Source organism: Pelophylax lessonae (genome assembly GCF_965119305.1).
Source record: "Pelophylax lessonae genome assembly, chromosome: 13".
NCBI classification, from domain to species: domain Eukaryota; kingdom Metazoa; phylum Chordata; class Amphibia; order Anura; family Ranidae; genus Pelophylax; species Pelophylax lessonae.
In genome coordinates, this window is record NC_138780.1 from 40,321,916 (window position 1) to 40,345,130 (window position 23,215).

Sequence of the window (23,215 nt, forward strand, 5' to 3'; positions counted from 1 at the left end):
TATCAGTGCTACCTATCAGTGCCACATATCAGTGCCGCATATCAGTGCCACCCCATTAGTGCCTCCTCATCAGTGCCTGTCAGTGCAGCCTCATCAGTGCAGGAAAAAACGTATTTATTTACAAAATTGCATAGCATAAACAAAAAAACTTTTTTTTTTTTTTCAAACTTTCGGTCTTTTTTAATTTGTTTAGCAAAAAAGAAAAAACCTTGCAGTGATCAAATACCACGAAAAGAAAGCTCTATTTGTGGTACAGTGTTGCATGACCGCGCATTCAAAATGCAACAGCGCTAAAAGCTGAAAATTGGCCTGGGCAGGAAGGGGGTGAAAGTGCCCTGTACTGAAGTGGTTAACGAAGGCTTTTATAACAGTCTTTTGTGGAGCTCTCCACCATCTGGTGATGAGCGTCATACAAGATAGGGACCAACCAAGGAGAAATCTATTTGAAAAGAACTTAGAAAGCAATGAAAATGTGAGTTTTTTTTTTGTTAAAAAAGATAACGTTTTGCTGGAGTTGACCCTAAAAAATTTAAATAATTGCAATTTTGTAAACCCTCTAACATGTTCTGTGCAGTGCCATGGGCATTGATTAATAATAGTTCTTTTTTTTAAGACTGCAGTGGATGTACAGCAGTGATGTATGAAGCTTATGAGAAGGAGGCTGTCAGTGCTGTTCGACGGGTTGAGGATCATTTCATAAATACGGGTTCTTCAGATCAGGTACTGCATATTGTCACAATGGCTGCGCTCCATTTGTTTTTACATGTTAAAGGAGAAGTGTGGAATAACAAAACCCAGACATACTTACAGTACACTCCTGCTGCCTCTAAGCCTGAGACCTGAGCAATCAAGTGACCACTGAGCGCTCAGTTCTCAGTCCACTCTGAGTGGAGAGAGGTGACTGTCAATCACAGGCTCTCTGCTCTGCCCCTCCAGTGCTCAATGAAGTGCCAGACTGAGGAGGGAGCAGCTAGCTCAGGTTTTAAGCAGCGCACTGAGAGACTGAGCCAGCTCCTGTTTAGGAATCTGGGTTGAGCCCGACATTAGTGTCGGGATCTTCTCAGAGACTGGAGCAGGTCTGTGATGTCAGCCAACAGCGGACTGTGTGTGGGAGCAGCGTGGCCTGTGTTAACACTATTACCAATAAACATATATAAAAATGAAATATAAAATTTGAAATATAACAGATATATAAAGTCCTCCTCCTCTGCTGTCAGGAGACATTGCTGGAACTGGTAGCAGAGGAGGCACCACCTGAGGCACTCTCTGTTCAGAGCTTATCAAGGGGATTACAGAAGATTTTATTAGGCTGGATGGTGATCTTAAAAATGGGGCCAATCTCGTGCCACTTTGGATCAATTTGGGCGCTTGTTGATTGGCTTGGTAAAACAAGGGGTTACTTTAATCTGGTGAGTGCAGTGTTTAAGGGGCACTCCGTTTGGCTGTTGGAGGAACTCCATCTCAGAGCACTTTATTTGAGGCACTTTAGCCCTTCAGTGGACTTTTGTTTGCAGTGACATTGAGCACTTTATCACTAAATTTGGATGGACTGCCTACCTTAAAACTGTTCTAAAGGCTCAAGGTTTTTTACCATCATGCATTCTATACATGAAGGTAAAAAAATGTGCAGTAGCACCCTCAGCCCCACCTAATACTTACCTGATCCCCATCGTGATCTAGAGATGTGCACAAGACCCTCGGCTCTCCGGGGTCTCTCCCTCCTCATTGGCTGAGACAGCAGCGAGGAAGTAAATGCTACATGAATCATCTACCCTTACTAAAGATGGCCACATCCAGGAGCGCTAGGGGGTGTTTTTCGAAGTGATTTCTCAACAAAATAAAGCATGGAGACATGGATAAGTTGGTGGAGTTTGTTTTGAATATTACAAATTAATTAAATAGCAGTTTTGGTTTGTGGTGCTCAGAGGTAGTGTAGTGTCCGCATTAATGAAAGCCATTCATGACAGGTAAAACGATTGCTTATAACAGTGATTATCTTTGTTATAAGCAATAACAGCGTACACAAAAAAAATCCCTGATTACTGCCCCAGAGTAGTTTAGTGTCACTATGGTGACACCGGACTACTCTGAAGACAGTTTAGTGTCACTATGGTGACACCGGACTACTCTGAAGACAGTTTAGTGTCACTATGGTGACATCGGACTACTATGAAGACAGTTTAGTGTCACTATGGTGACACCGGACTACTCTGAAGACAGTTTAGTGTCACTATGGTGACATCGGACTACTCTGAAGACAGTTTAGTGTCACTATGGTGACACCGGACTACTCTGAAGACAGTTTAGTGTCACTATGGTGACATCGGACTACTCTGAAGACAGTTTAGTGTCACTATGGTGACACCGGACTACTCTGAAGACAGTTTAGTGTCACTATGGTGACACCGGACTACTCTGAAGACAGTTTAGTGTCACTATGGTGACATCGGACTACTCTGAAGACAGTTTAGTGTCACTATGGTGACACCGGACTACTCTGAAGACAGTTTAGTGTCACTATGGTGACATCGGACTACTCTGAAGACAGTTTAGTGTCACTATGGTGACACCGGACTACTCTGAAGACAGTTTAGTGTCACTATGGTGACATCGGACTACTCTGAAGACAGTTTAGTGTCACTATGGTGACATCGGACTACTCTGAAGACAGTTTAGTGTCACTATGGTGACACCGGACTACTCTGAAGACAGTTTAGTGTCACTATGGTGACATCGGACTACTCTGAAGACAGTTTAGTGTCACTATGGTGACACCGGACTACTCTGAAGACAGTTTAGTGTCACTATGGTGACATCGGACTACTCTGAAGACAGTTAAAATGGTTTAAAAATGGTAAAAAAAAATGTTTAACAAATTGAATAAAAAATGATAAAAATGTTTTTTTTTTTTTTTTTTTTACATTCTGTCACCAGACAGTATCTCTGATCACCAGTAATATGATGACACTTCTGAACTGGTTATAGCATGTAAAAAAACAAAAACAAATTTTATATCTTTTTTTCAGTTGACAATACATTACAACTTCAAAAAACTTGTCACGCCTCCTACTACATACCTTGGACTGTCTACTTTCCAAAGGGGGTCATTTGGGGGGTATTTTTACTCTCCTGGCATTTTAGGGCATCAAAAAATGATATAGGATGTCAGTACATCAGAATTGATCAATTTTCAAATTAATATACCATTGTTTGTGGGCTCTATAATTTTCACACAGACTAAAGAATATAAACTGATTTGAGTTATTTTACCAGGCTACATTTTAGCCTAAATAAATGAAGAAAGATTATTGATTTGCAAAATGTAATAACCGAAAAATAGTGTTTTTTTTTTTTTTTTTAATTGTCTGCATTTTTTTTATTTATATAGTAGAAAAAAAGCTCTATTTTTGTGGAAAAAAATAATATAAATTTAATTTGGGTACAGTGTTGCATGACCAAGCAATTACCAGGTAAAGTAGTGCAGAGTTGAATAGCAAAAATACCCTGATCATGAAGGGGGTAAACCCTTCCAGAGGTCAAGTGGATAAATAAGGTTTGATGTTTTATTATTGTTTTTGTTATGATCATGCTCATCATTTTTTTTAGTTTGTCATCATTATTAACAACAAAAAAGATGGAATAATTTATCATTACTCTTTTTTTTTTCTTTTTTTTTCCCCAGGCAGCTGGATTATCATCTGACTATATTAGTGGAGGTACAGATGAATTTCTGAAAGGTAAGTAAAATGATTAACACATAGAAACACCATACTGTGTGTGCAAAATACCATTTGTGAATCTGAACTTTTGCAATTATTTAGACAAAAATTAAAACTTTTTTAATTACTTAAAATTATCCTTTCTATGTCCATGATGGGAAAAGTTAAAAGGATTACTTAACTCATCCCCTCTTTATTAGCATATACCATTCACTGCTCCCATGCCCAGTTACCTGACAGAAGTGAAATAACGGACAATTACTCTTTATCGAAGGTATTAGGAGTGTAGCAGGGTGTTAGTATTAACAGGGATGTTGAAGTCACCAAGAATGATTGTGGGAATTTCAGAAGAGAGAAAGTAGGGTATCCAGGCAGAGGACTCATCAAAGAAAGTTGACACCGGTCCAGGGGGCCCGTAGATCACAGCAATTCTTAAAGAAATTGGAGAAATAGACGTATACAGCGAGCTTCAAATGATGATTGGCCCAGTGCTGTCAAATAAGAGCGAGGAAGGGGTCAATTGCCGTACACAGTGAGCTTCAAATGATGATTGTCCCAGTGCTGTCAAATGAGAGCGAGGAAGGGGTCCATAGCCGTACACAGCGAGCTTCAAATGATGATTGGCCCAGTGCCATCAAATGAGAGCGAGGAAGAGGTCCATAGCCATACACAGTGAGCTTCAAATGATGATTGGCCCAGTGCCGTCAAATGAGAGCGAGGAAAGGGTCCATAGCCGTACACAGTGAGCTTCAAATGATGATTGGCCCAGTGCTGTGAAATGAGAGCGAGGAAAGCGTCCATAGCCGTACACAGCGAGCTTCAAATGATGATTGGCCCAGTGCTGTCAAATGAGAGCGAGGAAGGGGTCCATAGCCGTACACAGTGAGCTTCAAATGATGATTGGCCCAGTGCTGTCAAATGAGAGCGAGGAAGGGGTCCATAGCCGTACACAGTGAGCTTCAAATGATGATTGGCCCAGTGCTGTCAAATGAGAGCGAGGAAGGGGTCCATAGCCGTACACAGTGAGCTTCAAATGATGATTGGCCCAGTGCCGTCAAATGAGAGCGAGGAAGGGGTCCATAGCCGTACACTGCGAGCTTCAAATGATGATTGGCCCAGTGCCGTCAAATGAGAGCGAGGAAGGGGTCCATAGCCTTGTGTAAGCTCTGATGAGTCAGTTTGGAGGAAAGGTGAGTTTATTCTTCTAGGGCAGGGATCTTCAAACTACGGCCCTCCAGCTGTTGCGGAACTACACATCCCATGAGGCATTGTAAAATTCTGACATTCACAGACATGACTAGGCATGATGGGAATTGTAGTTCCCGAACAACTGGAGGGCCATAGTTTAAAGACCCCTGCTCTAGGGGTTTAAGGAAAGGGTCACTTAACAATAGATCTAGACTGCAAAATATTGTCAGAATGCAAATATTTTATTCATTTGGCAGCACTGCTGCAGCCCCCTAAAATACCTTGGCTTCCCATTCTGCTCTTCTACAGCACATAGGGCCTGAGCATGACACGTGTACCTGAAGGGAGAATTGGGGTGTAGGTTGTACCCAAACCAATGCAAGTTCTAACTTTTTATAAAGCCAGTATTTGCATGAAAACCTCTGCAAACTCTAGAAGCAGATCACTGGTGCCATGCAGGTCTCCAGCAGACCTGCCAGTGTATCTGTGTGCCCGTACATCCCCTATGGGCAAGCAGGTACAATCTGAAAGGTAGAGATAATGAACCACCATGGCGCTCCACAGCGCTGTGGTAGTTAATTGAAAACTACAGCTGCAAAGGCTGCTGGACCTTGTCATTGTCCATTCACAGGACACTGTGACTGAGTTATGCGGGCAGAGCCACAGTTTAAAAAAATTGTGACAGCTAACGGGAGGGGGGAGAAGATCCCCACTAGCTGCCAGATCGGAGAATTGTGGGTGGGGGGGGAGGTGCAGGGGCCTGTCCGTTTGTAACATGTTACATGTTACACCCTAAATATGTAACATGTTTTTTTTTTTTTATTTCCCGTGGTGTGTGAAACACACTCAAAAGACTTACACCCGGTGCATAAAAAAGTGCACACACGCAAACGTGAGACACACAAAAAGTGCACAAGGCGTACACATAGCCCTCCTCCAAAGAGGAAGGGCCCTAACCCTGATCCCCTGGGGCGCAAGACTCCTGACGGGGACTAAGGTACTCACAATGGCCTGCCCAGCCAAAGCCAGGCAGACCCCGTTCTCCAGGGGGACTGCCGAAACAGCCCACCCCAAGTACTTGGTGGGGCTCCCCCGAAGGGAGACCCCATGAGAGAGGGCGAACTAAGCCAAAAGGCCATATTCACTCCCTCCCAAGACGTTCAGGGCAGGCCCGAGGACCTACGCCATACTTGTCGTGCCAGTGACAGTACAACCAAAAAGGGAACAAACGTGACACACAACAAAGAAAAACAGAGTGGGGAAAAGGGAAGTGGAGAAGTGCTGGGTAGTGTCAAAGTGCAAGACCTTGACAGACCCCCTGTCCAGGACATGAGTACGAAAGGGTTAAATACCCATGTCTGGTTGCTTTTGCTGTCTGTGTCCCATTGGGGAGAGTTCCCTTTAAATGCGGACACTAGAGGGGGAACAGGAAGTGACAGGAAATCTCTACAAAATTAGGGACATTAGTCACCAAAACTGGTGTGTCCATTGAAAGATTTATCCTCATCGCTATCTAAAATTTTGTATTTCCCCTCACTTTCTGTCTCAGTGACAGTGGTCATCAGGACAAATAGAAGGGTACATGTCTCCAGCTGGGAGACATATGGCACTTTTCCACTGCAAGTACCGGCTCGGCTCTACTCGGCCCTGCTTGGCCCCGTTTGCTTTTCCACTGCTGGTACCGCATGGTACAGTGTTGGAATGGTTCGGTACGGTACGGTATGGTTTGCTTTTCCACTAAAGTAGTGCTAAAGTTAAGTGGGTGGGATAACAATGGGGTGGGTGGGATTCTCTGACCAATCAGTGGATAGTAGTGACTGCATGCAAAGGATTGTGGGATATGGTTCCCGGGTATGGTACCTCTTGGAACCACAATCGAGGTGGTACTGTTTTTGAGAGCCGTACCATTCCGTTCCATGCAGTGGAAAAGCGCCGCCGTACCGTACCGAACTATTCCTACACCATACCATGCGGTACCAGCAGTGAAAAAGCACAAAAGCGAGCCGAACCGTTCGGTTCAATGCAGTGGAAAAGCTCCAATAGAAATACAAATTTAGTAAAGGCTCTAACCCAGGGGTCTTCAAACTATGGCCCTCCAGTTGTTCACGAACTACAATTCCCATCATGCCTAATCATGTCTGGGAACGAGTGTCTGAGTGAATGAGTGAATGTCTGTAAGGAATTTTATAATGCCTCATGGGACTTGTAGTTCTGCAACAGTTGGAGGGCCATAGTTTGAAGATCCCTGCTCTAACTGTATCCAAAATAAAAAAAAATGCCTTTACAGTTACAAAAGTGAATTATTTGGGAGTTTACTTACCTTCCTGGAAAAAGATTGCATAGTTTGGTACATCATGTATATTTATTCATGTTTTAGCCTTAGAAAATGGAGGAATGAGTCAGGACTGTCAACAGTTGGACCCAAAAGCAGCTGGAGAAGATCCAAAGCCTTCTATGGTAAGATAAAAACACATCAATAATTCTCGCCAGCACTTAGTCTTTTTTGAAGTCTATAATAGGTTAAATGAAGGTTGTTAGGGCCCAATTTACACCTCTGGAATCAGACTTCTAAAGGTAAAATGGATTTTTACACGGAGTTAGATAGCTTCTATCTAAGGCAGTGGTTCTCAATTCCGGTCCTCAGGACCCGCTAACAGGCCAGGTTTGCAAGATAATTGAAATACATCACAGGTGATATCATTTGCTGCTCAGTGGTTTCAGTATTCTAGTCTGCATCTCCTCAAGGAAATATTTAAAATCTGGCCTGTTAGTGGGTCCCGAGGACTGGAGTTGAGAACCGCTGATCTAAGGATTGCTAGAGAGCTTTGATAGGAGAAGGTGCATTAAAGAACTTAGCACCTGTGCATAGAGGACCTTGTGGTAGGATAACAAATGAGATATCAATAGTCATTTTGAGACAGAAGCAACTTGGCTAATTTTCTGTCGTGGTAAAGGCAGCCTTTGTTATTGGTTCCTTTTTGACTTACAAACATGACCACATAGGAAATACAGTAATGTAATATGTTAGTCGAATTGAAGGGTTGTTGTTAGACTGACACCCAGAGCACATACCCCGGGTCTTCTACTGAGTGCCCTGGGTCTCCTTTGCCATTATTCCAGGTATTATTCTGTTGCCAACCATACTTCAATCTCTGACCTTTGGTTCTAAGATTGTTTGTATCTTGTATATCCATTCAATACACAATATACTTTTTTAAAATTTAGTATTTATAGTGTAAAATGTATTTGTATAAGCAATTACAATACATTTGTTTTTTATTTTCAGCCACATCATCTTATGTATTAAAATTACAGTTAGTACCATTTAAGATTAAAGCCCTTTTTAGAAAAAAATGGTTGAGGTGTGACAATTTGGTTCCTGGAATGGACTAAAAAAATATATTTGCTTACCTATACATTAGTGGCTGTCATCACCTTCAAAGTAGTTGTGACACACTTTTCTAAAAGACTGGAAAAATTCCTGAAATTCATTTTCTGGAACGCTAAACAGTATCTTTGTCGTGGCGCGCTGAATGTCCAGAATGTCATCAAATTCTTTGAAGGCATTTTTCAATTTTGGAAACAGCCAAAAGTTGCAGGGAGCGAAGTCAGAAGAATAAGGTGGTTGGTCAAGTTTCAGAATGGATTTCTGGGTCAGGAAATCATGAACACAGAAGGCATCATGTGCAGAAGCATTGTCGTGGTTGAGAATCAACTTGTCAGGACAGAGTTATGGTCTTTTCCTCCAAACAGATTCCCATAACCTTTTCAGGATTTCCACTTAACAATGTTGGTTGACTGTTGTACCATGTTCTGTGAACTCGTAGTTAACTATTCCTTTGTTCTAAAAAAAAAAACAACACACCAACATTGTTTTGAACTGTCCACATTTGCATCCATCCTTTGGGTTTTGGGTTGCCCACTTCTAGTGTGATCATGGACATTTTCCCACCCCTCCTTAACCACTTTACCACCGGAGGATTTTGCTGTCTTCAGTCCAGGCCACTTTTTGCGATTCGGCACTGTGCGACTTTAACTGACAATTGCGCGGTCATGCAACGCCATACCCAAATGAAATTGACGTCCTTTTTTTCCCACAAACAGAACTTTCTTTTGGTGGTATTTGATCACCTGTGCGATTTTTACTTTTTGCGCTATAAACAAAAAAAGCGAAAATTTTGAAAAAATAATATTTTCAAATTTTTTTATATGAAATCCCCCCCCCCCCCCCAAAAAAAAATGTAAAAAAATCAAAATTTTATCATTTTTGGCCAATTTGTTTTCTGCTACATATTTTTGGTAATAAAAAAAAAATCGCAATAAGGGTATTTTGATTGGTTTGCGCAAAAGTTATTGCGTTTACTAACTAAGGGAAAGATTTCTGTCATTTATGGTGTTTTTTTATTTAACGAGTAATGGCGGCGATCTGCGTTTTTTTTTTTTGCGGTACTGCGACATTGCGACGGACAGATCGGACCCTTGACTGACATTTTTGACACTTTTGGGGTTACCAGTGACATTACTGCAGTAATCAGTGCTATATATATGCACTGTTACTGCAAAATGACACTGGTAGTGAAGGGGTTAACTTTATTTGAGAGGGAGGGGTGGTGTGTGTCCCTAGGGGCGTGATTCTTACTGTGATTGGCTGTGGCTTGAAGTGTAGGAACAGTGATCAACGGTCCTACATAGTAGAACCATATGATCACTGTTTCTACACAGGGGAGAATGACAGGCAGCTTGTTTACATCAGCCGCCTGCCTTTCTCCAGCTCTAACGGACGATCGCGAGTGCCCGGCGGACATCGGGTCCTCTGGGCACAGGCGCGGGGGGGTCCGTGACCGAGCGGGAGCGCGCCTCCAACGTCGCGCGCTCGCCTCCAGCGGCGCGCGCTCGCTCCCCAGAGCCTCACAGGCTAGTGACGTACCGATACGTCACTTTGCCTGTGAGGGGCTGACCGCCGCAGTATATGTAATTGCGGCGGTCGGCAAGTGGTTAAAACGCCTATGCCATTCAAAAACACTTGATTTCCTAATAAAATGTTCACCATAAGCCTGTTGTAACAGAGCTAAAGTTTCATTCACACTTTTGCCAATTTTCACACACAATTTGGATGTTAATCTGCTGCTCCAGATTTGTCACTTCTACTACCCGGTTAAGACTGGTCTGCCACCCATGCAAGTGCAAGTTAGAACAAGTGTGAATGGCTGTATGACTCACCACCATATTATGCTGCGGACATTCCCGGAATTAAATTATCACACCTCGTATATTAGACCCAGATTTGACTCAAAGACCAATGATGAGCATTCCAAAACTTCAGATTACATGACATTCTAAGGTCTAGGTAACATTTCCTTTCTCAGCCTGAGATCCTTGCCAAGAAAAACCATAGTACTAACCGCTCAATTCTAAGAGAGTGCAGTAGGAAAGAGGAACAAAGCCCAAAGTATAACTAAGGGAAAACCTTTTTTACTTTTGGGTAGAGTGGAGAGAGATCACAATACCTGTCAGTTTTTATAGCTGTCTGTGCCCTTGTCAGGGAGATTCATCCTCTCTATTTGTCCGGTTTACCATTATCATCGAAAGTAAAAGAAACCCCAAATTTTGGATTGTTCCCAGAAAAGTAATAGAGGGGTAATTTTACATTGAGGACACTAGTTATGGTGACCGGGGGGGTCCCCAAGGAATTCCCTTAATTTGCAGGGATTTTCTCTCACTTCCTGTTTTGGCAATGGGACAGGAAGTTAAGGTAAATCTCCCCAGTGGGACACAGATAACTAAAAATAAACTGACAGGGGTTATAACCATCCATTACTCTATGCAAAATTTAAAAAAAGTTTTGCCTATACAGGCGGTCCCTGGGTTACAAACAAGATAGGAACTGTAATTTAATTTTTTTGTAAGTCGGAACAGGTATATTTTTTAAGAGTAGCTCCAGCCGAAAGAATAATTTTTATGTTTTTTGGATAGCATAGCGAAGCGTTAACACCCCTGTCCCATTTGTTTTGCTGTCTGTACCCCTGGTCAGAAGATTTCACCTCACTTTCTGTCCCTATGAAAATTTTGGGTTGTTGTGGAAACAAGGATTAGTGATAAAGCTTCAGTGGAGACACCTTTTTCCAATGAGAACTCTTACAGGAGTGAATTTCCCTTCCTAGGGGTAGATTTCTCCTCACTTCCTGTTGTCTTCCTCTGTTTGTAAGTAGGAGTCGTTTGTAAGTCGAATGTTTGTAATCTGGGGACCGCCTGTAGCTCTACCTTAAGACAAGGAAGAGAGCAAAAATAAACGAGAAGGGCAGAGGCGTAACTAGAACCTTCAGGGCCCCCGGGCAAGTAACCATGAAGGGCCCCCCAGACCCCTGGCTGGGGCCCTTCCCTTCAAGTCTGGGGCTCTTCCCTCTGATCCTTTACTCTTGTTGCGGGGCCCTGTATTACGGTCCCGCAGCGGGACCCTTTCACAAGTTCTGCAGTGGGCCCCCTTCCTGCCATCTTGGGGCCTCCCCATGGTGGTGGAATGCCAGGGCACGGTTGCAAGTGTGACCTTTGCAATCCTGGAAGTTTACCCACTGGTGTCAGTAGTTTTTATTTTTTGGTATTTTAATTGTATTATTTTTTTATCATTTTATTTTATTTTTTTATAATGTCACTGACTATGAATCTGTCCATTCAGAAAAGGAAGGAGCTCGTAAATTACATATTTACTGACCCCTTCCTGGTTCTCTATTGTGACACATCCCCTGCAGCAGCCGGCAGGAGAGGGAAGGGAGAACAGTGGGGGGGTTAGCACAGTAGGGGGGGACCAGGGGAGCACACAGGGGCCCAGAGACAGCAGAACACAAGTGAACTGGATAGGAGGAGTGGTGGGGGCAGCATACAGAGGAACCAATCTCCTCCATTTTCCTCCTGCAACTACAGGAGGAAAAAGGAGGACAGTGATTTCTCTACATGCTGCCCCCACCACCCCTCCTATCCAGGTGTACAGGGGAGCCGCACAGGCCCCCCAGAGCGTGGGGCCCGGTTGCAACTGCGACCCCTGTAGTTATGCCCCTGGAGAAGAGACTAGGAAGAGATGGGGTTTTATCATGGTATGCTTCAAGCACCACGACAATCAAGATGATCAAGGGTGACTTGGGTTTTTTAGGACACTAGCAATGTCTCTTCATAGTAAAAATATACTGGGCTAAACTGGGGTATCTATATTCTGATACTTATTGTACTAAGAATGGAGTACATAAATACACTAGATGTTTACGTTAAATTCATTTTGCCTTGTAGGCTCTTGAGACTGTTGGAGAAACCAATAAGAAAGAAGAAGATACTTCCACTACAGGTCTGTAAACTCTTACGACGCTTTTCCACTGCATGGAACCGAACGGTTCAGCTCGCTTTTGTGCTTTTCCACTGCTGGTACCGCATGGTACGGTGTAGGAACGGTTCAGTACGGTACGGTACGGCGGCGCTTTTCCACTGCATGGAACCGAACGGTCCGGCTCTCTAAAACAGTACCACCTCGATTGTGGTTCCAAGAGGTACCATACCGGTACCATATCCCACAATCCTTTGCATGCAGTCACTACTAGCCACTGATCAGAGAATCGTTGTTATCCCACCCACTTAACTTTAGTACTACTTTAGTGGAAAAGCAAACCATACCGTACCGAACCGTTCCAACACAGTACCACGCGGTACCAGCAGTGGAAAAGCAAACCGGGCCAAGCAGGGCCGAGTAGAGCCGAGCCGGTACTTGCAGTGGAAAAGTGCCATTATATACAGTAGAGTGCAGGTAGTAAAAGTCAGTGAAAGTACAGTATGTGCTAATAATGTCTTTTCTTCCCTTCAGGAGACCCTAAGGATAAGCTTGTAGAGGTTCTTAAGAACTCTGGTGACTACAAAAAGATCATGGGGAAGTTGACCAATGAAGGAGTGCTTTCAGAAGAAGATCAGCATAACCTAAATTCCTCTCAGAATCTGAAGGATTTGCGCAATGCAGCAAAAGTATTTGGGAAAAAAGTGAAAGAAGAGCCTGCGCAGATTTTACCGATGTTCAAATCACTCTTTAATTTATGATCTGTACTAAATATTACAGAAGGACATTTGCTAAATGGTCAAAGCGGTTGAAAAGAAGATGACATGACCTACAGTTTTGCTAATAATAAAAATAAAAAAAATCTGCAAAGAACTATTTCTAAGGTTAGAAAACCTACAGATTTCTCCATGGGAAGTGTCTAGAAATTTTAATTTTAGGGGCATGGCCACTTCTACTTAGAATTGCATTGCTAACAAGGTCTTAAACTGATCAACGACCATGGCGCAACAGAAGTATTCACTATAATATGTTGCACAGCTTGCATGCCTTTGATATAAATGGACATTAAAGAGAATCTGTCACTTAATCCATTCAAGGCAAAGTGACGGGTTCTCATGAAAGCTCATCCACCTCACCTAACTCATCCTTGCTGTACAACCCCCCCCCCCCCCACTCTGTTCCAGTGTTGGAGCCATTTCAAATACCTGGTGTTTTTGCATATGGAGGAGCTGGTGTCCTTCTCTGTTCCTCCAAGGATCCAGTCCTTACATATAGTTACATAGTAGGTGAGGTTGAATAAAGACAATAGTCCATCCAGTTCAACCTGTGTAGGTGTGTGTGGCTGTAATCATCTCACATAGCCCTGAATGTTCTGATCCTTGAGATGTAAGTCTAAGAGTCTTTTGAAAGCCACCTTACTACCCGCAGAAACCACCTCTTGTGGTAGAGAGTTCCACAATCTTGTAGCCCTAACAGTAAAGAACCCCCCACGTTGCCTGAGGTTAAAACGCTTCTCCTCTAATCGCATTGTATGCCCCCGAGTCCTCATGCAATCCCTTCGACTGAACAGCTTTTTTTCTAAGCTGAGATCCCCATTGAGATATTTAAAAATTGCTATCATGTCCCCCCTCAGGCGTCTCTTCTCCAGGGAGAATAAATCAAGCGATTGCAGACGCTCTTCATAATTAAGGTCCTCCAATCCCCTTATTAGTTTAGTTGCCCTTCTCTGGACTCTCTCCAGTTCCAACACATCCCTCCTGAGGACTGGCGACCAGAACTGGACAGAATACTCCAGATGTGGTCAGACCAGAGTTTTATAAAGTGGCAGGATTATAGTCTTATCTCTGGAATACATCCCTTTCTTTATGCATGCTAATATTCTGCTGGCTTTGGCAGCAGCCGCTTGACATTGCATGCTATTGCCTAGTCTATCATCAACCAAGACTCCCAGATCTTTCTCCATTTTTGATTCCCCCAGAGGGTGTCCTTGGGACAGAGCTGCCAATCACCTGCCTGGAAAACTGTTGACTTGGTGGAGGAAACCAGGTTATCAACCCAGGGTAAACTCCAAGACTGTCTAACATGACGCCTACACAGTATTAAGGACCTTGGTGGATAAATAGAGCAATGAGGAAGGTGAGCAATAGTGGTGATGGAAGATAAGCTATTGGGAGAACTTGTCAGTTTGACCAATTCCCCTTAGGCCCCAGGTTTAGTATTCTTTAAATGAACCAGGCCTTGTATATTTAACCTTAATAAGGTTGAGTACTGTACTGTGCTTTTTTTTTAAATTTATTTGCACTAACAGGGCAAGATTTTAGGGATCTACCCCCTTCTTCTCAGGCCCTAGCTAACCTACGGTTTAAGGATATTGTGAAGTCTTTTCAGTGTTTTTATGTTTGTTTGTTTTTAAATAAATACATAAATTGGATCAATCAGATGTAAATCATTTTATTAATACATACTAATGAGGCTTTTATGGCACTACACAAATATTTCCAGACTCAAATAGCTAAAATATACCTCCTTGATGGGGCCCCGGGTTAAAACCCCTGATATAGAGGGCCCATGACACACTGGGAGACATTACCTTCCACATGGTGGTGGAGGGCAGGAATGGTCTTGTGGGCAAACAAATGACAACTGGGTACCTGCCACTGTGGTACAGTTTGCAGAAGGGGGCATATTCTAGAATGGGAGAATCTGTAAAGCCAGCAATTTTGCCAAGCTGACATTGAAATGCTGAGCATTGGGATGCTTTAATGCATATTTTAATAGGAGAAAAAGCATTGCTTTTTTTGGGTGTGGGTTTCCTCTGTGGGGGGCCCACTGTCTCACTCTGCAACTAATAGACTGGTTCTGCAACATAGACAAGTTCACAGATACATCAGGCAGTATAACACTTGCGTAGCCTGTTAGTGGGTCCCGAGGACTGGAGTTGAGAACCGCTGATCTAAGGATTGCTAGAGAGCTTTGATAGGAGAAGGTGCATTAAAGAACTTAGCACCTGTGCATAGAGGACCTTGTGGTAGGATAACAAATGAGATATCAATAGTCATTTTGAGACAGAAGCAACTTGGCTAATTTTCTGTCGTGGTAAAGGCAGCCTTTGTTATTGGTTCCTTTTTGACTTACAAACATGACCACATAGGAAATACAGTAATGTAATATGTTAGTCGAATTGAAGGGTTGTTGTTAGACTGACACCCAGAGCACATACCCCGGGTCTTCTACTGAGTGCCCTGGGTCTCCTTTGCCATTATTCCAGGTATTATTCTGTTGCCAACCATACTTCAATCTCTGACCTTTGGTTCTAAGATTGTTTGTATCTTGTATATCCATTCAATACACAATATACTTTTTAAAATTTAGTATTTATAGTGTAAAATGTATTTTTATAAGCAATGATAATACATTTGTTTTTCATTTTCAGCCACATCATCTTATGTATTAAAATTACAGTTAGTACCATTTAAGATTAAAGCACTTTTTCCCGAAAAAAATGGTTGAGGTGTGACAATTTGGTTCCTGGAATGGACTAAAAAAATATATTTGTTTACCTATACATTAGTGGCTGTTTCACCTTCAAAGTAGTTGTGACACACTTTTCTAAAAGATTGGAAAAATTCCTGAAATTCATTTTCTGGAACGCTAAACAGTATCTCTGTCGTGGCGCGCTGAATGTCCAGAATGTCATCAAATTCTTTTAAAGCGGAGTTCCACCCATTTTTAATACGTTGGATTACGTAGATGTATGTAATCCCCTTTAAAACGACTTTTACCAATGGAAACTTTTTTTTTTTGCTAGTAAATACCTTAATTTCTGCTTTATTCCTCCTCTCCTCACTTCCGGGTCCGATCAGCGATGATGTCATTCGGCCATTCGCAGTGTGTGCTGGGATGTATTCCATGCCAGAAATCTCGCAGTATTACCCAGGAGCTGTGCTGTACTGTGTGTATTCAGGCCGTGACCTGCCCCGCCTCCGCCCCGCCTCCTCTCAGTGAGCGAGGACTGAAAGCATGATATCCTCACTGATCTCACTGAGAGGAGGCGGGGCGGAGGCGGGGCAGGTCACGGCCTGAATACACACAGTACAGCTCAGCTCCTGGGTAATACTGCGAGATTTCTGCAATGGAATACATCCCAGCACACACTGCGAATCGCCGAATGACGTCATCGCCGATCGGACCCGGAAGTGAGGAGAGGAGGAATAAAGCAGAAATTAAGGTATTTACTAGCAAAAAAAAAAAAAAGTTTCCATTTGTAAAAGTCATTTTCAAAGGGGATTACATACATCTAAAGTTACGAAAATGGGTGGAACTCCACTTTAAGGCATTTTTCAATTTTTGGAAACAGCCAAAAGTTGCAGGGTACGAAGTCAGAGGAATACGGTGGTTGGCCAAGTTTCAGAATGGATTTCTGGGTCAGGAAACCATGAACACCGAAGGCGTCATGTGCAGAAGCATTGTCGTGGTTGAGAATCAACTTGTCAGGACAGAGTTATGGTCTTTTCCTCCAAACAGATTCCCATAACCTTTTCAGGATTTCCACTTAACAATGTTGGTTGACTGTTGTACCATGTTCTGTGAACTCATAGTTAACTATTCCTTTGTTCTAAAAAAAAAAACAACACACCAACATTGTTTTGAACTGTCCACATTTGCATCCATCCTTTGGGTTTTGGGTTGCCCACTTCTAGTGTGATCATGGACATTTTCCCACCCCTCCTTAACCACTTTACCACCGGAGGATTTTGCTGTCTTCAGTCCAGGCCACTTTTTGCGATTCGGCACTGTGCGACTTTAACTGACAATTGCGCGGTCATGCAACGCCGTACCCAAATGAAATTGACGTCCTTTTTTTCCCACAAACAGAACTTTCTTTTGGTGGTATTTGATCACCTGTGCGATTTTTACTTTTTGCGCTATAAACAAAAAAAGCGAAAATTTTGAAAAAATAATATTTTTCAAATTTTTTTATATGAAATTCCCCCCCCCCCAAAAAAATGTAAAAAAAATCAAAATTTTTATCATTTTTGGCCAATTTGTTTTCTGCTACATATTTTTGGTAATAAAAAAAAAATCGCAATAAGGGTATTTTGATTGGTTTGCGCAAAAGTTATTGCGTTTACTAACTAAGGGAAAGATTTCTGTCATTTATGGTGTTTTTTTATTTAACGCGTAATGGCGGCGATCTGCGATTTTTTTTTTGCGGTACTGCGACATTGCGACGGACAGATCGGACCCTTGACTGACATTTTTGACACTTTTGGGGTTACCAGTGACATTACTGCAGTAATCAGTGCTATACATATGCACTGTTACTGTAAAATTACACTGGTAGTGAAGGGGTTAACTTTATTTGAGAGGGAGGGGTGGTGTGTGTCCCTAGGGGCGTGATTCTTCCTGTGATTGGCTGTGGCTTGAAGTGTAGGAACAGTGATCAACGGTCCTACTTAGTAGAACCGTATGATCACTGTTTCTACACAGGGGAGAATGACAGGCAGCTTGTTTACATCAGCCGCCTGACTTTCTCCCTCTGCAGCGACGATCGGCGAGTGACCGGCGGACATCGGGTCCGCCGGTCACACGCACGGACTTGCTGGGGAACGAGCCGGGGCGGGAGCGTGCCTCCGCAGGCGCGCACTCGCCCGCTATTGGCTCCCTAGCAAGTGACAGGCTAGTGACGTATATATATACGTCACTTTGCCTGGCCGGGGCTGACTGCCGACGTATATCGTCGTGCGGCGGTCGGCAACCGGTTAAAACGCCTATGCCATTCAAAAACACTTGATTTCCTAATGAAATGTTCACCATAAGCCTGTTGTAACAGAGCTAAAGTTTCATTCACACTTTTGCCAATTTTCACACACAATTTGATGTTAATCTGCTGCTCCAGATTTGTCACTTCTACTACTCCGTTAAGACTGGTCTGCCACCCATGCAAGTGCAAGTTAGAACAAGTGTGAATGGCTGTATGACTCACCACCATATTATGCTGCGGACATTCCCGGAATTAAATTATCACACCTCGTATATTAGACCCAGATTTGACTCAAAGTCCAATGATGAGCATTCCAAAACTTCAGATTACATGACATTCTAAGGTCTAGGTAACATTTCCTTTCTCAGCCTGAGATCCTTGCCAAGAAAAACCCATAGTACTAACCGCTCAATTCTAAGGGAGTGCAGTAGGAAAGAGGAACAAAGCCCAAAGTATAACTAAGGGAAAACCTTTTTTACTTTTGGGTAGAGTGGAGAGAGATCACAATACCTGTCAGTTTTTATAGCTGTCTGTGCCCTTGTCAGGGAGATTCATCCTCTCTATTTGTCCGGTTTACCATTATCATCGAAAGTAAAAGAAACCCCAAATTTTGGATTGTTCCCAGAAAAGTAATAGAGGGGTAATTTTACATTGAGGACACTAGTTATGGTGACCGGGGGGGTCCCCAAGGAATTCCCTTAATTTGCAGGGATTTTCTCTCACTTCCTGTTTTCGCAATGGGACAAGAAGTGAAGGTAAATCTCCCCAGTGGGACGCAGATAACTAAAAATAAACTGACAGGGGTTATAACCATCCATTACTCTATGCAAAATTTAAAAAAAGTTTTGCCTATACAGGCGGTCCCTGGGTTACAAACAAGATAGGAACTGTAATTTAATTTTTTTGTAAGTCGGAACAGGTATATTTTTTAAGAGTAGCTCCAGCCGAAAGAATAATTTTTATGTTTTTTGGATAGCATAGCGAAGCGTTAACACCCCTGTCCCATTTGTTTTGCTGTCTGTACCCCTGGTCAGAAGATTTCACCTCACTTTCTGTCCCTATGAAAATTTTGGGTTGTTGTGGAAACAAGGATTAGTGATAAAGCTTCAGTGGAGACACCTTTTTCCAATGAGAACTCTTACAGGAGTGAATTTCCCTTCCTAGGGGTAGATTTCTCCTCACTTCCTGTTGTCTTCCTCTGTTTGTAAGTAGGAGTCGTTTGTAAGTCGAATGTTTGTAATCTGGGGACCGCCTGTAGCTCTACCTTAAGACAAGGAAGAGAGCAAAAATAAACGAGAAGGGCAGAGGCGTAACTAGAACCTTCAGGGCCCCCGGGCAAGTAACCATGAAGGGCCCCCCAGACCCCTGGCTGGGGCCCTTCCCTTCAAGTCTGGGGCTCTTCCCTCTGATTCTTTACTCTTGTTGCGGGGCCCTGTATTACGGTCCCGCAGCGGGACCCTTTCACAAGTTCTGCAGTGGGCCCCCTTCGTGCCATCTTGGGTCCTCCCCATGGTGGTGGAATGCCAGGGCACGGTTGCAAGTGTGACCTTTGCAATCCTGGAAGTTTACCCACTGGTATCAGTAGTTTTTATTTTTTGGTATTTTGTATTATTTTTTTATCATTTTATTTTATTTTTTTATAATGTCACTGACTATGACTCTGTCCATTCAGAAAAGGAAGGAGCTCGTAAATTACATATTTACCGACCCATTCCTGGTTCTCTATTGTGACACATCCCCTGCAGCAGCCGGCAGGAGAGGGAAGGGAGCACAGTGGGGGGGTTAGCACAGTAGGGGGGGACCAGGGGAGCACACAGGGGCCCAGAGACAGCAGAACACAAGTGAACTGGATAGGAGGAGTGGTGGGGGCAGCATACAGAGGAACCAATCTCCTCCATTTTCCTCCTGCAACTACAGGAGGAAAAAGGAGGACAGTGATTTCTCTACATGCTGCCCCCACCACCCCTCCTATCCAGGTGTACAGGGGAGCCGCACAGGCCCCCCAGAGCGTGGGGCCCGGTTGCAACTGCGACCCCTGTAGTTATGCCCCTGGAGAAGAGACTAGGAAGAGATGGGGTTTTATCATGGTATGCTTCAAGCACCACGACAATCAAGATGATCAAGGGTGACTTGGGTTTTTTAGGACACTAGCAATGTCTCTTCATAGTAAAAATATACTGGGCTAAACTGGGGTATCTATATTCTGATACTTATTGTACTAAGAATGGAGTACATAAATACACTAGATGTTTACGTTAAATTCATTTTGCCTTGTAGGCTCTTGAGACTGTTGGAGAAACCAATAAGAAAGAAGAAGATACTTCCACTACAGGTCTGTAAACTCTTACGACGCTTTTCCACTGCATGGAACCGAACGGTTCAGCTCGCTTTTGTGCTTTTCCACTGCTGGTACCGCATGGTACGGTGTAGGAACGGTTCAGTACGGTACGGTACGGCGGCGCTTTTCCACTGCATGGAACCGAACGGTCCGGCTCTCTAAAACAGTACCACCTCGATTGTGGTTCCAAGAGGTACCATACCGGTACCATATCCCACAATCCTTTGCATGCAGTCACTACTAGCCACTGATCAGAGAATCGTTGTTATCCCACCCACTTAACTTTAGTACTACTTTAGTGGAAAAGCAAACCATACCGTACCGAACCGTTCCAACACAGTACCACGCGGTACCAGCAGTGGAAAAGCAAACCGGGCCAAGCAGGGCCGAGTAGAGCCGAGCCGGTACTTGCAGTGGAAAAGTGCCATTATATACAGTAGAGTGCAGGTAGTAAAAGTCAGTGAAAGAACAGTATGTGCTAATAATGTCTTTTCTTCCCTTCAGGAGACCCTAAGGATAAGCTTGTAGAGGTTCTTAAGAACTCTGGTGACTACAAAAAGATCATGGGGAAGTTGACCAATGAAGGAGTGCTTTCAGAAGAAGATCAGCATAACCTAAATTCCTCTCAGAATCTGAAGGATTTGCGCAATGCAGCAAAAGTATTTGGGAAAAAAGTGAAAGAAGAGCCTGCGCAGATTTTACCGATGTTCAAATCACTCTTTAATTTATGATCTGTACTAAATATTACAGAAGGACATTTGCTAAATGGTCAAAGCGGTTGAAAAGAAGATGACATGACCTACAGTTTTGCTAATAATAAAAATAAAAAAAATCTGCAAAGAACTATTTCTAAGGTTAGAAAACCTACAGATTTCTCCATGGGAAGTGTCTAGAAATTTTAATTTTAGGGGCATGGCCACTTCTACTTAGAATTGCATTGCTAACAAGGTCTTAAACTGATCAACGACCATGGCGCAACAGAAGTATTCACTATAATATGTTGCACAGCTTGCATGCCTTTGATATAAATGGACATTAAAGAGAATCTGTCACTTAATCCATTCAAGGCAAAGTGACGGGTTCTCATGAAAGCTCATCCACCTCACCTAACTCATCCTTGCTGTACAACCCCCCCCCCCCCCCCACTCTGTTCCTGTGTTGGAGCCATTTCAAACACCTGGTGTTTTTGCATATGGAGGAGCTGGTGTCCTTCTCTGTTCCTCCAAGGATCCAGTCCTTACATATAGTTACATAGTAGGTGAGGGTGAATAAAGACAATAGTCCATCCAGTTCAACCTGAGTAGGTGTGTGTGGCTTTAATCATCTCACATAGCCCTGAATGTTCTGATCCTTGAGATGTAAGTCTAAGAGTCTTTTGAAAGCCACCATACTACCCGCAGAAACCACCTCTTGTGGTAGAGAGTTCCACAATCTTGTAGCCCTAACCGTAAAGAACCCCCCCACGTTGCCTGAGGTTAAAACGCTTCTCCTCTAATCGCATTGTATGCCCCCGAGTCCTCATGCAATCCCTTCGACTGAACAGCTTTTTTTCTAAGCTGAGATCCCCATTGAGATATTTAAAAATTGCTATCATGTCCCCCCTCAGGCATCTCTTCTCCAGGGAGAATAAATCAAGCGATTGCAGACGCTCTTCATAATTAAGGTCCTCCAATCCCCTTATTAGTTTAATTGCCCTTCTCTGGACTCTCTCCAGTTCCAACACATCCCTCCTGAGGACTGGCGACCAGAACTGGACAGAATACTCCAGATGCGGTCAGACCAGAGTTTTATAAAGTGGTAGGATTACAGTCTTATCTCTGGAATACATCCCTTTCTTTATGCATGCTAATATTCTGCTGGCTTTGGCAGCAGCCGCTTGACATTGCATGCTATTGCCTAGTCTATCATCAACCAAGACTCCCAGATCTTTCTCCATTTTTGATTCCCCCAGAGGGTGTCCTTGGGACAGAGCTGCCAATCACCTGCCTGGAAAACTGTTACCTTTGGGGAGGAAACCAGGTTATCAACCCAGGGTAAACTCCAAGACTGTCTAACACAAAGCTTACACAGTATTAAGGACCTTGGTGGATAAATAGAGCAATGAGGAAGGTGAGCAATAGTGGTGATGGAAGATAAGCTATTGGGAGAACTTGTCAGTTTGACCAATTCTCCTTAGGCCCCAGGTTTAGTATTCTTTAAATGAACCAGGCCTTGTATATTTAACCTTAATAAGGTTGAGTACTGTACTGTGCTTTTTTTTTAAATTTATTTGCACTAACAGGGCAAGATTTTAGGGATCTACCCCCTTCTTCTCAGGCCCTAGCTAACCTACGGTTTAAGGATATTGTGAAGTCTTTTCAGTGTTTTTATGTTTGTTTGTTTTTAAATAAATACATAAATTGGATCAATCAGATGTAAATCATTTTATTAATACATACTAATGAGGCTTTTATGGCACTACACAAATATTTCCAGACTCAAATAGCTAAAATATACCTCCTTGATGGGGCCCCGGGTTAAAACCCCTGATATAGAGGGCCCATGACACACTGGGAGACATTACCTTCCACATGGTGGTGGAGGGCAGGAATGGTCTTGTGGGCAAACAAATGACAACTGGGTACCTGCCACTGTGGTACAGTTTGCAGAAGGGGGCATATTCTAGAATGGGAGAATCTGTAAAGCCAGCAATTTTGCCAAGCTGACATTGAAATGCTGAGCATTGGGATGCTTTAATGCATATTTTAATAGGAGAAAAAGCATTGCTTTTTTTGGGTGTGGGTTTCCTCTGTGGGGGGGCCACTGTCTCACTCTGCAACTAATAGACTGGTTCTGCAACATAGACAAGTTCACAGATACATCAGGCAGTATAACACTTGCGTAGCAGAGTGGGCAAT

General features: G+C 43.1%; 1 protein-coding gene across 1 annotated transcript in view; it reads left to right on the forward strand.

The window, feature by feature from the left end:
• Positions 1-12,997, forward strand: part of LOC309543318 (receptor-interacting serine/threonine-protein kinase 3-like) — a 33,158-nt gene extending 20,161 nt beyond the window's left edge. The window contains exons 6-10 of the mRNA XM_082242776.1: positions 614-720; positions 3,683-3,737; positions 7,285-7,364; positions 12,186-12,240; positions 12,751-12,997. Coding sequence (XP_082098902.1) covers positions 614-720; positions 3,683-3,737; positions 7,285-7,364; positions 12,186-12,240; positions 12,751-12,977 — 524 coding nt within the window. The 3' untranslated portion in view covers positions 12,978-12,997. The remainder of the gene's footprint in view (positions 1-613; positions 721-3,682; positions 3,738-7,284; positions 7,365-12,185; positions 12,241-12,750) is intronic.
• The last annotated feature ends 10,218 nt before the right edge of the window (positions 12,998-23,215 follow it).